The sequence below is a fragment of the Gambusia affinis genome, linkage group LG06, assembly GCF_019740435.1.
Source record: "Gambusia affinis linkage group LG06, SWU_Gaff_1.0, whole genome shotgun sequence".
Lineage (NCBI taxonomy): Eukaryota > Metazoa > Chordata > Actinopteri > Cyprinodontiformes > Poeciliidae > Gambusia > Gambusia affinis.
In genome coordinates this window covers 25297456-25314276 of record NC_057873.1, presented here as the reverse complement: position 1 = coordinate 25314276, position 16821 = coordinate 25297456, and the positions used below count along the sequence as shown (strand labels likewise).

The window sequence follows — 16821 nt, the reverse complement described above, 5'->3', positions numbered from 1 at the left end:
CACACCAATAATTTCTGAATGAGAAATTCAATTTTGAGTGTTTATATTTCTAAACAAACTGCATAAAGACTTTGTTTGGACCATTTCTCTGTCCCGTTCTCGTACGGCCCTGCCATCTTTGTTTCTGTGTCAACTGGCTCCACTTATGGGTCTCTGGTAAGGAGCTCCATGGAAAAATGATCAATCAAATCCAATTTGAGGCTCTGAGTCACTTTAAAATATAAACATTACATCGGGTCAAAAGAAACATTTTGGTCAAATCAGAAGTTTTACTTTACACTCAAATCCGGCAGGAGTGTGAATTTTATTTAAGCTTAAATACTGTTTGTTGATCTATTTTGAGTTGGATAAAAATCAGATTCATTGAGATTTAGGCTACACAATGTATAAAACCTTTTAACACATTGATACAGCAATGAAGACTGGAATGTACTGTGAAGTTCTTTTAATGGGTTTTGGTGAAAAGGTGGAAATAACCTTGTTATTTTGGGGAATAAAAAGAATCTGCAGCCGATGTTTTTTCTCTCTTCTGAGTTAAGAACTTGGGGAGAAAAATTAAAGTGAGAATTTGCAGATCTGTCCTCAAAAATGAGCAGAAAGCAGCATTTACAGGAATAAACCTGCTCTAATTCCAACTCCAAAAACATCCATTCCTACTGCTCGTAAAATGATTTAACATATTGATTGTTACTTATTATTTTATCTACATAAATTACTTAAATTCTCATTCCAGTCCATAAAAATGAAGAGGACAGCTACTTTAACCTCCAGGTCTGTTCTTGCTGTCAGAAATATTTTCTTTAACAATGTTTTTATGTTTTTCTACAATAAACAGTTTTTATACCACCATCGTCTTAAACCCACTGAGGCGCACGAGGAACGAAAATCGAACTAAAATCCTGCATTCATTTATTTATACTTTATTTATCGTCTGCCCTCTTTTTGCTTCTTTGTTGCATTATTTCCCATGTTAAATTTAGAGTAAACTCTTCTTCCTGTATCAAAAAAGCTAATGTGCCAAAATGCCCTGAAGCGTCATTTAAATTTAAAGTCAGAAGTGTTTTCACTTGGCCCACAAAAATATGGAAACTGAGCTAAAGGAAAGCTGCAATATATCATTTAGAGTTTATATACCCAAGCCGAAATACAGAAGCAGCTAATTAAAAAATAAACCCTTCCTGCTTCTACAGGAATAAGTAGAAGAAAGAGACTGTCAATTCTGTTTACTTATTTAAAGGGTGATCAGTGAGTATCAACTATAGTATGTCACAAAAATAAGTACGATGTGCAATGCTGGACTGTTGGCTGGGCTATCCCACTGTCACAGCATTGCGCTAACAATGCTATGACAGTGCAACTTCAAGTGCTAACGTGTCGATTTCAATCCCACAAGGGGTCAAAAGTTAAAACATGGGCTACAAAGTAAGTAAAGCAGGATTGCTTTGTCATAAAAGTAAATATTGCTACGAGATTTTCAGATATTATAACTTGAACAAATCTATGTTTTTTTAAACAGCATAAGTTGAACAAAAACACTTTATGCGGATTCACCAGACAGACATGCTTGGTGTTCATTTCCAAGCAGTCTTTGGTTGTGAGAGCTGAACAACCACTTTAAGCTTACACTGACTTTAACTTTAGTCATTCAGACATCCACTTACGGTGTACACAACAAAACTACGTTTTGTTTTGACTCAAGGACGTAAGGAGACTTGAAGTGCTGAATTTACAGACTGAATTTAAAAATCTCCATAAATTAGCATTTAATAATCTACATAAATGTGCACAAACATCTGACAGAGTGAGCCTAACATATATATACAAAACATACACATGGTGGCAAAATGCGCAGATGTAAACAGACTATCTTCACCACTAGTGGTGGTTTTCTCTGGAATCTTTCCCTTGTATCTCAATAAACAGAAAATCGCTGCTGTTCTGAAACTGCAACTTTTTCATCCATCTCAGTCTTTCATAATTCAAACATCATTAACCTATATTATTTTAGGTGACTTTACACCTGACTTTGTATTTTCAGCTGACTGGCAGTGTGCAGCAACAGAAGTGAGATGGGAGTTTGGCCTTGTTCAGACATATTCCCTTGGATTTTAGGGAAAAGACGTCAAATTGTATCCAATTTACAGATGAAAGGTTTTCTGGGTATTCTTGGATTCTGTAAAGCGGCCGATGCACATTGGGAAGCCGCCTTTGCAATGTGCAAGGAAACATCTAATGCTGCTGGTAAAAGCACGTATTGTATAGCAGGGTCATGACTGCCTTCACATTTGGGCTGCATGACCTCAGGGAAACATTTAAAATTCATCTTTTGCTGAATGTTGGGTGAATATTGATTTTATTTTACCCACATTTCCCAGACTTGTTTATTTCTTTTCCTTCATCACATTGTCCACATTACTATTTGTGAGTGACATCACCGCAGTCCCTAAGGATATGCATCGACTGTAGGCATGGAGGACAGTGAAAGTCTACTGCAAAGGCCAAACATATCACTGGTATGCAGAATGCAGATGCTAGCCACAACATTAGGTTATTAATTTTCTAAATAACTGGCACTCAATAGTAAGGGTGGACAATATGGCTGAAAAACATATTATATATGCCTGTCATATTAGTCAATATATAGATAATTGTTGATTCATTTTCTTTTGTTTTAAATACCCAAAATACTGCCAAACTGGTGGCATTTCGTCTTTTAACCACAGTTTCTTCTTAAGTTGTTGTATTCATCTTCTCCCTTCATTCCACTCTGTTGTTTTGTTATGTTAAAGCAGTCATGAGGAACGTTGTTGGCGAAATGTGAAACCTCTCCTACGTACTGATGCGTACTGTGTGTATTCTGTGAATACTGTCAGTGGAAACGTCACAGTCGAGTGTACCGATTGTCTACATTTCATGTGATAAACTCTTTCATTTCCAGATCTGAATATCTGGATACTAGCTAGTTTGATGGTCTAGCTAGCTGCTAGCGCGGCACAGAGAGTAGCAGTCACGCTACATATCCTTGTGACCAGTTGCGCTGACTCCACGTTTTCAGCTCAGCGTTGCACACCAAACCGTTTCTTGTGCGAGTCAGTACGTCACTGGGTATGTGTCCGCCTGGAGTACGGGCAGACCAATGAGAAGTGATGTCTGCCTGAGTATGTCGGGGGCTACTGTTCAACAAGTTTCTAATCTACCAGGTGGTTGTTAGCTTAGCAACAACAACCTGAGCAAGTAAGTTTAGCTAATTAACTTTCTTCTGAATGCTGTGTGGTTCTGGATGAAAGTACAGTGAAATTATCAACATTCTATTGGATATAGTTTCTGTTGATATTAACCTCATGTCTATCACAACAGCTACAGTTATTGTGACATCATCTAACCCAACACAATAGAGTAAGTTGGTGACTTTTTCTTTTGTCCTATTTCGTTTTTAATGAACATGTAATCGGTTTTTAATAGTTTTCAGCTTTGGCGCTCGCGTGTTCTGACCTGAAGTTCAAAACGTTTTTCAGTTTTACAGCTGACCATATAGCAGAATGCTAAAGGATCTGTCAACGCTAACATATTTCCACACCCATCAGCAATCACCTGTCTCAAGTCACGTCAGCTCGGCGAGCCGGGACGCAAAGATCCAATCAACACCTGTCAGCTTCCTCCGCCGCAGCTGTCCTCACTGATAACTCCATGTTCGGATCCATCCACGTCAGGATGAATTCAAACAAGCAGCAGCTGCTGGAGCATGTGTCTGTTCTCCACTGTCATCTTTGCTGTGAGCATAAGCCAATTAATTTGCCCCAGTTTTACATGACAGAGCTCTTTGCGTAGCTCCGGCTCCGCTCTCTCTGCGCAGCTCCACAGGGGTCTTCACCGAGTTCACGACACACGGAGAAGACGGCGGTCAATTAGGCCCCGCCATCAGAACACACACACACACACACACACGCACAGCGAGGTGTGTGTTGGCATCACATACGCAACCATGCCTGAAACCAGTGGTGACTTAACCGTTTGCAACAGAAGTGTAGAAATTCAGCTGAACGACGGGATTCAGAAGAGGTGCAGCATCAGGGGAAGAGTGATAATAGGATGTTTTCAGCTTATTTCCCTGCAGGAGTGGAGAAAGCCAAAGCACTTTGTCAGGTAAACAGAACTTAAATAATGAATTTATCAGTAAAGTGAGTGCTTTCCCCTCCTCCCCCCCCCCAAATCGGAGTAAATCAGTTCATTTCTTGAAAGAAACATAGACCTAAAATACCAAATCATCATATCTTCCAGGCCTTTGAATGTATTTTTTTTCCCAGACGTGTTTATGCTGCTTCACAGAAAACAACCGGGTTTTTAAAAAAATGTTGGGAAATGTGGTAGTTGAAACCAAATAATGTATAAAATAATTTATAAAAAGACACATAACCTTATTTTTTCAACTGTCTCAAAATTAAATCACGTTTCCTGCTTTAGATCAGTTAAGATAACACAGATATACCAAGACTACGTTAGCTTTGAGCAATATGGGAAGATATTATTGGGACTACAGCAGAAAGTTGCACCAGTTTCTTAAAGATGTTCCTCCTTCATTCCAAAATACCAGCAAGCAATTCTGTTTTAAAAGGAAAGTAATACATAAGAGGAAAAAATATGTACCAGGTTGATGAAAATGAAGGAACTACAATGCTGTCCCCATTTTATGAATACAAGCATTGTCAGATTTGTTTAAATGTATACATTTGTATAAGCTAAGAATAAATGTCTTAGTTTTGATTCAGGTAATGTAGAAAAAAAAAATATTTTGACCAGCTTATTACAGCTTCACAGATGCATCTGTAACAGTGTGTGTATAGAAATTAAGTATTTATTCTTGTTTTAATACATTTTTCAACACTATGAGCTGAAATATCAACCATTAATTTTTCCTGACATTTTCAAAATGTTAGTAAAACAAAACAAAAATTGTGTTTTCTAAAAAAAAAAAAAAAAAAAAAAAAAAAACCTCTGTCAGAGAATGATCCCACTGGAAAAAAAGAAGAAGCCTGACCTCACATTAAAAGTTATCTGGTGATCGCTGAACACAGCGATCGTTCAAACTCCCTTTAAGGACGGTAATGGCGCACTGTGTTATTGTGCTATCCCCCAATTAAACATAAGTACCTTAAAGAGTCCCATGGGGTTAACACCTGATTTACAACCCCGCACGCTGCTGAGGCAGAGTGGCGTTGCTGATACGAGTTGACAGAAGAAAATCCTTACCATAAACAGACATTTTCTCCCATTTATGACTGATTACATTCAGAATTCTTATTGATGGGAACTTTAAAATACCCAAATATGAGAGAAAGCATCTCTACATGTAGCACACTCCTGTCACCCTTACACATTTGTCCATTACAAGTTATGAAGTGGAAGCTTAAGAGGTGGCGCCCAAGTTGTCACATTCCAGATACTACAAGTGAACAAATATGTATCTAATATTTCATATCATATCAAAGAATAATGCTTACTTTGTCTATCATAAATGACTAGAAGTAAAGTTTCACAACAACAAATAAGAAAAATGCCAACAAAGACCACACTGCTGTAGGCTTGAAGGTTGCACCTATTCGTCTGCTGTACAAACAGGTGAATTATGAAACGCACATATTATTCTTTCAATTTCCGTCTTGGTTTCAATAGACTTTCAGCTTATCATGCGTTTGAAAATTAGGAGGCAGCTGCCTAAATCCAACTCTCACTATATCCCCTGTATCTGAAACAGTTGTCCAATTCTCCACTTATCTGGAAATCCTAATCTGAACCGCAAGTATGCCTAATCCTATTAAATGGAAGAGAAAGAGGGTTTTTTGGGAGGGGGTTGTTGTTGTTTGTTTGTGTTTTTAATAAAGTTAGGATAATGGATTTGGTTGGTACAAATCAGTTTTAAGCTTATCCTTTTCCTTTATCATCATGATGTCCATAAAGTTCATGCGATGATTAGTGAATGCACCCTACTTGGGCAGTAACAGGCTGTGCTAACAGCACTCCGAATATGAAAGTTGCGCCAAAGTAAGCTAGCTTTTTCAGTAACCGTCAAATATTTTTTATTAAGTCAGAAGTAGACACAACTGTGTTAAACTGCAGAGCTCTGTAACACAACAACTTGACTCAACCTTTCATGACAGACAGACCCTTTTCAAAGATTCAAAATGTATCTGTTTATGTTATAGTTTCTTTCCATAACAACATTTCTTGTTTGCTGCCAACAAGAATACCAGTTGATAACTTGTATAATGATAGAAAACTATTAAAACAAATACAAATAACAATACCATAAGAATACCATAAAGAATACCATAAATTGAAGTAGTTGTCCAAACAGTGCAAATTGGGCTACCCAATGAGCGATGCTAATACATAGGAGTCCAAACGTGTGAGAACTGTTTCATAGGATAGAAGTGTATGATTATCAAATATAAAGCGACTGAGGAGTCTGAGGAACAAAAGGGTTCTCCAGCTTTGAGATCCTTCATGTCTGCACCTATAGTTTAAGGGTTGAAGTCTGAGGAGTCTCTGTTGGGGGAGAGTGGCACCATTCAGAATGGAGGCAGTTCTCCTAAAATCTCCATGGTAGCAGATGTTTGGCAGATAGGACAATAGAGTACTTATTGAGTGACGATAGTAGAAGTTCGTCATGCTCAGAGGACCCAGCGGCACCAGTGCAAGGCAACCTTGCTTCTGTCAGACTACCCCAGGGCAGTTGTGGCTACAATCCAGAAACCCATCATCGTCAGCGGGTGAATGTGTGCGTGAGCAGGTGAATGACTGAATGTAGTGTGAAACACTTTGGTGTCCCTTGGACTTGATAAAGCGTTGTACAAGTACTAGCCTTGTTTTATGCCATTTGCTTCATCCAGAGGGTCTGGACTCTTGGCTGTTGAGAAACGATCGCTTCCTGGAAGTGTGGACTCTGTTGAAGTTTTAAATTTTACCCAATCGCTGATGTTTGCCCGTGGCAATTTTGAAGCCTTCCCAAAATTGTCCGCGCTGTAAACAACCAGCCCACACTGCAAAGAGACAAGTGGCAAGCCAAGCAAAATGGCTGCTAATGTTAACTCCCTTGGAAGCGTGACTAGCACAGCTTTGTTTTGCTTCCTCTGCTGCCATTCCTAAAACTACAGACACACTACAATTCCAAAACAGTGCAGAAAATCGACATCTTCTCCCTTTGTTTGCTGATTTTGCTACCAGAGGAATCCATTTCAATGGGAAAAAGCCCAGACGGAGCTGTGGAGCAATGTTTCGATCAAGTGGAATTGCATAGGCAATGGCCAGGCTATTTCAGTACAGCCCATCAACCATTCTTACCATTTTTACAATCTTCCCCACAGTCTACATCGCTTTTTGGAGATATTTACAGTCTGCTACATTCTTGCTGCCATATCATCCGGTGATCCAATTAGAATGGGTGGATGGAAGGATGCATTCATAACTTATTGAAACTTTGGTAGAAACATAAAAACGCTGATGCTGATAACCCTTTCCTGTCTAAATGCTACACGAAAAGCAGTTGTAGGTGATGCATTTTAACTTGTCTAGAATTTATGGTTTCAGACTGAAGGAGTTAACAGGTGCCGGAGAGATAAAGCGTTAAAACCCAACACAGTCATAGCAATACTCTCTCTCTCATGCCTTCATTAGAGAGACAAGCCACTGAAATCTTGCCAATAAGGAAGATTTAGAAAGCACACAAACACTGTCTTCTGAACTCTGGCTGAGCTTTCACATTGCAATCTCATCACGGCAGTGGAGAGGAAGGACTATCTCCTCCTAGAATTGGTGTGTGGTTGGTATAAAAAGCAATTTAAGGGAGAAGGGATTTCATGATAGAAATCAGTTACGCCTTGTAAACTCCAAAATTGACATCATTGTGTTCAGTAAAGCGTAGGAGACTTTCAGATGCATGCAAGTTCAAGCCCAGAAAACTACACAGTAATGTCCAAGAATATTTTCTCCCCAAATATTGGAGCAGCATATTGAATGTATTAGTTTTTTTTCTGTCTATGCAAAATATAATAATAATAATAATAATAATCCCCACAAAGCAATATAAAGAGAAATGTACATCATCAAGTCTCTGCCAACAACTCAAACTGTTTAACCACAAATATCCTTTCACAGGTCAATGTCAACCAGAAACTGTTTATTTCCATGGGAGTAAAGAGATTTAGGGCTGAAATTCTGATTTCCGTCCTCTGGTAGTTGCTGAGGCCTGCCAAAGCCTTGCGCTGATAGTTAATTTTCATGCAGCAGCCTACAGGGAACGCCGTTTGTTCAACGTCTGGAGCATGACAGACTAATTTCTTGTTTAGCTAATCATAATCAGAATTACCCTAAGCTCTGAGAGTTACTCTCTGGAAGGGGGCGGGGGGATACAGCTGGCTCGCAAACATCAACTTACGCCACGGCCAAGTGGCTCATCACGAACCAGCACAATCAGCTGAGGACGGGGCGGTACTTTTAATAGCCGGGCCAAGCAAAACGTTATCTTTTCACCTTGTCAATGACCTCATGTCGCTCCAAGCCGTCAGGTGGGCGGCTGTCTTTCGGCATCAGCAAACGCTTCTGAATTTAACTGTTCTGCAGTTAATGGGAACATGAGCAGTCCTAATGAGCAACTCAAATTTATTTCACTTGGTGATTATATAACGTAAAGCCAACAGGTTGCCAGGTTTCATCGATACAAGCCGGGTTGCCTTTCCTCCGTTAGATCCTTTTTCAGACAGGCATGTTTCTGACAGGCTTGCACACGGCAAAAACAACAACATCCATCGTCCCAATTAAGAAGGCCATTTGATCATCAGAAACAGTTACTCTCCAGTGAGCTGCAAGCTGAGTTTATTCATTTCATTCCACTTAGCACAAATCAAAGCAAGTCAGATGTAATGCCACGCCACAGCAAGTTCAATGCAGACGCCCGCTATTAATAAAGCCACAACCTCCAACTATGGCTTTTCTAGCTTGAGGAAAAAGCTAAAATTTCTTAGAAGTTACGGAGTATTACAAAAGTATTGATACACCTAAAACCTTCCCACGTCATTTTTAATACAGTTGGCAACACAATCATTTCCCATCAGTAAGCTAAATAGTAGGGCAGGTTTGGAAATAGCTTCACTTTCCAGCAGGAAGAAAATGAGTTTTTACACAGTGAACTACTTTTTGCAAAAAAGAAAAGGTCAAAAGCTTTTGGCTCTAGATGTGCCTGTTCACAAGACGTGACGCTATAATTAACATGAAGTGTTTCTGTACGGCATAAACGTAGGGACAGCTGAATCCATACGCATACCACTCTTTTGAGACTGCGGATCATTTTTAAGCTACTTCACAATTACGTACTGCTTAGTGTTGTTGTCTGTCATGGAAAATATCAATATAATACATTGGAGTTTGTGGTTGTAAGGTGATAAAATATGAAAAAGATCCGTGGGCATAAAAAACCAAACATTTGCAGGGCGTTGTATGAAAGTGACCTGAAAAGGGTTTAAATGTTCTTCCTTTAAGCGTGTTCCGGTGCTGCTCTTTGGTTGGACGGTCACCGTGAACCAAGCAACTCCTGAAACAGTCAAGAAAAGAGTTTGATTTCTGCTCTGAGAGGAAGGCCACATCTGTTAGGAAACTGTGCAGCCGCACAGCTGACAGGAACAAGACTGTCCAAGTCAGAGGAGCTTTTAAGAGCAGAGCTTAGATGATTCTGGAAGCTTAAAAAAAAGAAAAAGAGAGAAGAGGGGGGTGGGGGGAACCTGTGGTTCTTATTGTCTGGTTATTCCCTAAGATTAGTCTTATTTTTTAAACTCATTGCTATTCATGCGCACAAGCCACAGTACTCATAAACCAATGCTTTATGCAGGATTTATGACCAATACCATTAAGTAAGCCTCCTTAATTTGACAGCTGGGACTTCCTATCCAGACGTTTTTAATGACTTCTTGCTCCTTAAGGACCACACTGCAGATTTTACGTTCTTTTTCACCCTCACAGGGGACATTAACCCTCAAAAGAGAGCACAAAAGCTAACAATGTTGGACTTCTTTGAAATTCAGTCGAGCATTCAACCGTGCAACAACATTATGCCCTCTTAAAATGAAGCACTCCGCTGCAAGCTTAAAAGGGAACCTCTGGTAAAACACACACAGAAACAAGCAGGCTGTGCCACAGTGGAATTCATAGCGATAAAAATTACATAGACCTTATTTCATGAATTGTCAGCCAGCTCGTTTCCCTGCATTTGACTTCAGATATGTTCCTAGAGGGAGCAGGAGAAAGGAAACAAACCACTAATAAAAGTCAGCTGTGAATCACTAAATTGAGTGCTAAAGTTATTTGCCACCCCACTCTGTAAAAACATTCAAACTCACTTTAGATGCATCTGGAATCATTATAGAACATAAAAATGTCTGTTTTTTTGTTGTTTTTTTCTATTTTTGTTACTCATTTTAAATTGTTTAATCAAGGGAAAATTTATGAAAATCAAGTTTCCAAACGCACATGAATCTGGTGAGAGGTGTGATCAACTTCTTCTTTCATTTCTGTACTCATGTACTCTAAATTACTGCAAAAAATAAATAAATAAATAAAAAATAAAAAATGCCTCAGATGTAAAAGCGCTGCATGAATTTATGGAAACTTTGGCAATTTTTTTTGAGTTGGACCCCTGGAGTTTGTAATTCAACCCAGAGGTTTTTTTTGTTTTGGCAGAGAACGCAAGCTTTTGATAACTTTTAATCTCCAAAGTCTTAAGAGTATATTGACCAAGTATGTAGTTGATGGCTCAAAATCCCCGAAGGAGTTTGTTATAGTTTGTCAACAACCCCCACAAAATGACCAATTGTGACCAAGAGATGTTTTTTTGTTTGTTTGTTTTCGTTTTGGAGGATTATAAGTACCAAATTTCAGCTTTGTACAGTTTACCAGTTGGCCTATCTCACATAAGGGGGCGCTGTAGAGCCATTTAGCCAAGACCATTTTTAATTTCAGTAAAGAAAAATAAAAAAGTCCTGCAATTTCACGGGGAGGGTAATTTTGGGTAAAAATTGGTGAGCTTTCATATATGTTTAGGCCTTCAAAAGGGTGCTTCTGTTTGGCAGAGAATTATAATAAACATTTCAATTACAATAGGCCTTTTGCTGGGGCTGCACAGTGGCGCAGTTGGTAGAGCTGTTGCCTTGCAGCAAGGAGGTCCTGGGTTCGATTCCCGGCCGGGGATCTTTCTGCATGGAGTTTGCATGTTCTCCCTGTGCATGCGTGGGTTCTCTCCGGGTTCTCCGGCTTCCTCCCACAGTCCAAAAACATGACTGTCAGGTTAATTGGGCTCTCTAAATTCTCCCTAGGTGTGAGTGTGTGTGTGTGAATGGTTGTGTGTCCTGTATGTCTCTGTGTTGCCCTGAAACAGACTGGCGACCTGTCCAGGGTGAACCACGCCTCTCGCCCGGGACGCAGCTGGAGATAGACACCAGCAACCCTCCTGACCCCATTAGGGAAGAAGGGTGTAAAGAAAATGGATGGATGGATGGATAGGCCTTTCGCTACTTGGGTCTAATTACATTTCTATTGCTTTGTTTTAGAGCAAAAATATTGATTCATTCCTGAATCAATTTTGTTTAGTTATTAAAAGTCAACAGTGGAATGGCTTCAAAGCTAGATATGGCTCTGCAAAAAATTAAAAATAAAAATAAAATAAAAAATGCCATTGCTCAGTAGTCAGAAAACGAAGATAAGCTGAAGGAGAGCGGGTTCAGACTGCATGCTGAGCAGCTGCACTCTCATAACTATGTAAAGTGATACAAACCCCCCCCCACCCCCCCCCCCCCCCCCCAATCAGATGGAGACATTTAAAAAGAGAGAAACGGAGAAACACTGTGTGAATGCTGTGAGGTGAGCGGATTAACTTGATTTAGATACCAGGGGTGAGGCGGAAATCCTGTCAGGATTTGACTGGAAGAATTTGGCACAAGCATTAAAAATTGGGTAGAATTTGACTGAAAATCAGCAGTAACAATACTCCAAACTGCTGCGTTAAACCTGGGCATGGAAGACTGTGAAGTTGATAAAGATCTACATGGGCAGAGTTTAAGAGTTATTTATATGTCACACTGTGTGAATAACAATTTTTTTTTCTACATAAGTTGCCGATTAAAGCTTTGGCAGTCTGCTTTTAACAGAATGGGAACGTGTAGGATCTCAGCGGAGCAGCAGAGTGGGTCGAGTCATCACCTTTGGATGGGGGAGGAGGGGAAGGCAACGATTTACCACTTTATAAACGACAAATTGTGATCCAACAAAAACAGCAAACGATGTCGAAACGATTAATCAAACGTGCCACCAATCAATCGTATTAAAAGAGTTCTTCTTCGAAAGGAAAAATAAGCCAAATATAATTTTTTACATCTACAGCTGAGACATCACGAGTCAGCGCGTTTGTCTGCTTAATTGTCGAAATAGCACAAGGCATCTAGAAGGCGTAAATAAATAAATAAATACAAAAACGATCACAAGAGTGTTAATGTTTCACACAAATAAACACATTTCAAACTCCGAAGGCAATCGCTAACACTGTCACCGCTTGATTAAACTTCAAGCCGTATCCTTCGTGGCTTAAGGGTCATCAGAGTCAAACTCTAACTCGAAGCCAAGGAGAGGCTGATAACCCCTTGCAGCTCATATGCAACACCAGTGCTTTAGAATCGATGTCAACATCCATCATAAGTCCCGATCGCCCACTGCGGTGCATGCTAATGCCAGCACTAGTGCCTCTTGTGACGTCATCGTCATAAATACAAATGAGGCAAAATGTGCCTTTTCTCTCTCCTCTGGAGTGCTTTATCAAAACGTAGTTTTTCGTCTCGCGGTTAAGCTCCACATTGTGTCACTCGGCTGTTACTGTCAACATGCGCGTGTCAGCTAAAATGACACATCGCCGTATGGTGCCTTTAAATCCGCCGAAAACTGTAGCGAGGAGTTCCGGTTGTGGAGGCGCATCTTAACTAACTTTAATCTTTTTACAAGTAAACATTAAAACTTATTTGTTGTGAGGGGTTAAAAGAATTTGAAAAAACAGCGTAGTTTTTTTCTATGAAGCTTTTCAAGAAGTTTTTTTTTTTTTTTTTTTTTTTTACTTTCTCACTTAAGTTATCTCACTTTCAAAAAATTTATAATAATACACGCTTCAGGGGAGCCAGATGAATTAATTGGCCTACCTGGGAAGATCCAGAGAAGCATCAGCATGGCTCGAAGTTTCCTCTTCATCTCCATGGTGCAACATCCACCAGCTGCTCCTGCGGCTTCTCTGAAAACTGACTCCAGAAAGCCGCCGCGCTGCCCCGAACTGCCGCTTATAGCTGCCTCCAGGTGACAATTAACTCTCCGTTGAGCGAACCAGCAGGGCGACGTCTGCAAGTAAAGCTCCGGCTCCTCCTGCCATCCCGCCTGCAGACAGCGGCTGGCATGGCAGAGTGCTCCGTTCGCCGCTTTTAACAAGGTGTGCGGTGTTTTTGAGTTGGCTCGTCCTCCCCCGCCGCTCCCGGCTCGGATCGAAACAGCTTTACTTCCAGGCTCTTTCCCTGGAGTGAGTCCGGCTCCTTCTTGTCCTGCTCCAACTGTAAACTGTGCGAGCTTATTCACTCCCCCCCGCCCCATTCCCTAAGCTGCTCAGTGTCGCCCCCTGGCAGCGGGAAATTTCCCCTCTGCCTGTTGGTTTTTAAAACTTACTTTTATTTCTTACCTTTTATTTTTTTAGGTTTAATGTTTTGAAAGAAGTAACCTCTCAAGGACAATTTGGACTTTACAAATGCCACCGATTTCTCCATTTTACGCAACAATATAACATAAAACGTCTTAAACTTTCTATGGAAATACTTTTCAGTTTGATACCTAAACATACTGAAGCACCTGAAAATGGTGTTTAGGCTGAAGTAAGCCACTTTCTTCCTTCTGAATATAATTAACTACGTAATGTTATTAATTTGAGTACACAAAGCTGCTCCTTCTATTAGAATTTTGCAATACTGCATATTATGGTATCGATCCGACACCATAATATGTAAATACTGGGCCAGTATCGCCACTGTGATACTTTTATTTAAGCTCCATATATCGTCACACTGACCTTTAGCTATTTTTATTTTTTCCCTTATTCTTTATTTTGTTCAAAACTAGAACCGTATTTAGACATTTTATACTTGTACTAAAATAAAAAAAGAATACTTTGAGAACATATTTACATGGTTTTTGTGCATTTTTCTTAAATTGGCAAAAAGCTAAACATTACCATTTTAGAGCAAAATAAGCACAAAGAAAATAATTTATTTTTATTCTTTTGGAGGCGTAGTTGAGAAACTACAATGCAAACATACAATTTCAAAATGGAATCTGAAACTGAAGTATCAACAGTATTATTATGCTGGTATCAATTCGATACTGATATCAACTTGGTATTGATGTTATTGATATTTTGGGTCACCTCTAGCTTCTCTATCAGAAAGTGTACACAGCTTGCTCCAAACGTGTCTCGAAGCACCGAACAGGACTATTGTTGTTGGAGGTTTGAACAAAGCAAACGAGAGCAAAACGACCTTTTGTCAAAATTACTTACCAAATGCTTGGATAATGGTTAGAAGAAAAAAAAAAAAAAAGCAAAATGCGAAGAAAACTGAAGTAAGGAATGCAATAACACATATAACGCTCTAACAATTTGGCATTAAAACAGAATAGCTGAAACATCTTCTGTAGACATGAATATTAAAAATTGCATTAAACTCATTAGAAATTGTTAGAAAGCATTTTCCTACCACCTGTAGTCACCTGTTTATAAATCTGAGCTCAAAATCGTGGTGACAATGATGGTCAATCACTAAATCAGGCAGTGCAACGTGCTTAACTGTATGCAGAGCAGGCAGGCGATTCTGTTTTGCTTCTTGAGGTAAAGTCTTCTTTGTCTGTGTGCAGATGCAAATCTCTTAAAAGTATTATTTTTTTCTCTGTTCTTTATTTTTTGCTACTCCTGTCATATTTCTACTTAATTGAAACCATAAAATGTTTTGTAGCTGATGCAGTGCCCTGAGCTCTACTAGCCTGGAATAAGGTGGTTCGAATGGCTCTCTGTGTTCAATACAGGCTGAGGACGTGGAATCAATGGTGTAAGAGCAAAGTCCCACATTAAACATAGGGGCTTCTGTTTTTAAGGTTTGTGATATTTCTAATTATTTAGAGAAAATAAAGTCTGTTTCCTGTTTTGTTTAGCCTTACAAATGCTAGCATGAAGAGCAAACCACTGGAAACAATTAGCTTCTTATTCATCTTCACTACTAACTCAATTCACAGATCCTCTCTACTTTTATCAATCTGCTTCTTATTTCATGTAAACCACATTTCATTTTTAAGGCCCTTATTTCCTGTAGTTGGGGCAGTTGTTGGCTCACAGCAAGAAGGTTCTAAGTTTGAATCCCAGATTAGACATTTTTGTGTGACGTTTGCATGTTCTCACTGTGTGGATTCTCACCAGGTACAACAACATTCTCCCATGTTCTCAAAATCCGGCATGGTGGGTTAATTACTGACAGACTGTCCTCAGTTGGGAGTGGCTCATTTTCCGTCTCCGTGTTGTACTGTGACGGGCTGCAGCGTACCCTGGATCTAGAGAAATTACACCTCCAGATGGGCATTAGCAACCCTCCGTCCCCTAAACCCCCTTCAAACCAGCAGGGTTAAAGCAGGTATAGAAACTGATGGATGGCTTTACATCAAAGTGATCCCTCATGCATTAAATATAACCTAAGTGCTACCTCAAAGTTTAATCTTGTTCAGAAGTGTCCGTGGATCAGTATGATGACTAATTAGGTCACCTTCTACATTCAGTTCAATACACTGGCTACAGACGCATGGATACATGGGAAACAGAAACACAAACCCATGCTCAGTGGCACAACAGCCCAGGCTGTGGGCTTAATAGCTGGACTAAACTCTCTAAAAGACAGCCCAATGATAAACGATGGGAGCACAGTTAGCCACACCGCCACTAACCTGAGCCCACATGTTGGTCTGGAAGATGTTCCTGAACTTACACACACTACAACAACACTGGCAGGCAGATATACAATAAAGATCAACCGTGAAGCAAAACCAGTGGTACGACCTGTGCGCCGACAACCAGTACCTCTCAGAGCAAAGTTATTAAATAAGCTCAATGCGATGGTAAATGATGGCTACATTACTAAAGTCAGCCAACCAACCGAGTTCTATGGTTGTTGTCTCAAAGACAAAGTCAGAATATGCATAACTAAAAAGCGATTAAAAAAAGATGATTGAATTCCCCCCCCCCCAAAAAAAAAGAATATTTATAGTTTTTAATGTATATACATTGATTGTTTAGAGCCACCTACTGGTATGATAACATACTGCATGTTTCCCCCACCAGAATACTGATGGATGCTGATGGAGACCCATTGTTTCCCCAAGGGTATTATAAGTCTGGCGGGTCACCAGGCTTTATTTGTGCCCCCACCAGGCTAAGCATTGCTAATTTATTTAAGTCTTTTTAAAATGTTTGCATTTTTTAAGTCTTTGTAGTTGGTGTTCAGGTATTAACCTTCCAATCTTTTAATAACACGTAATTATCAAGTGATATTTTCAAATTTCCTGTCATCTTTAAACATTACTCATTAACCAAAGGGACCTGAACCATGCCATCAAACGGGAACATTACCCAAGGCGCACAATTGAAGAAGTTGTACCCACTATACCCAATGCAAACGTGTTCCCTGTGTTTGACGTAAAGTCAGGCTTCCTGCAGATGGAGTT

General features: G+C 39.7%; 1 protein-coding gene across 1 annotated transcript in view; it reads right to left on the bottom strand.

Annotated features, from left to right (window-relative positions):
• The window catches only part of esamb (endothelial cell adhesion molecule b), a 61185-nt gene extending 47570 nt beyond the window's left edge, over positions 1-13615 (bottom strand). The window contains exon 1 of the mRNA XM_044119166.1: positions 13224-13615. Within this exon, the coding sequence (XP_043975101.1) occupies positions 13224-13278 (55 nt within the window). The 5' untranslated portion in view covers positions 13279-13615. The remainder of the gene's footprint in view (positions 1-13223) is intronic.
• Positions 13616-16821: the final 3206 nt, after the last annotated feature.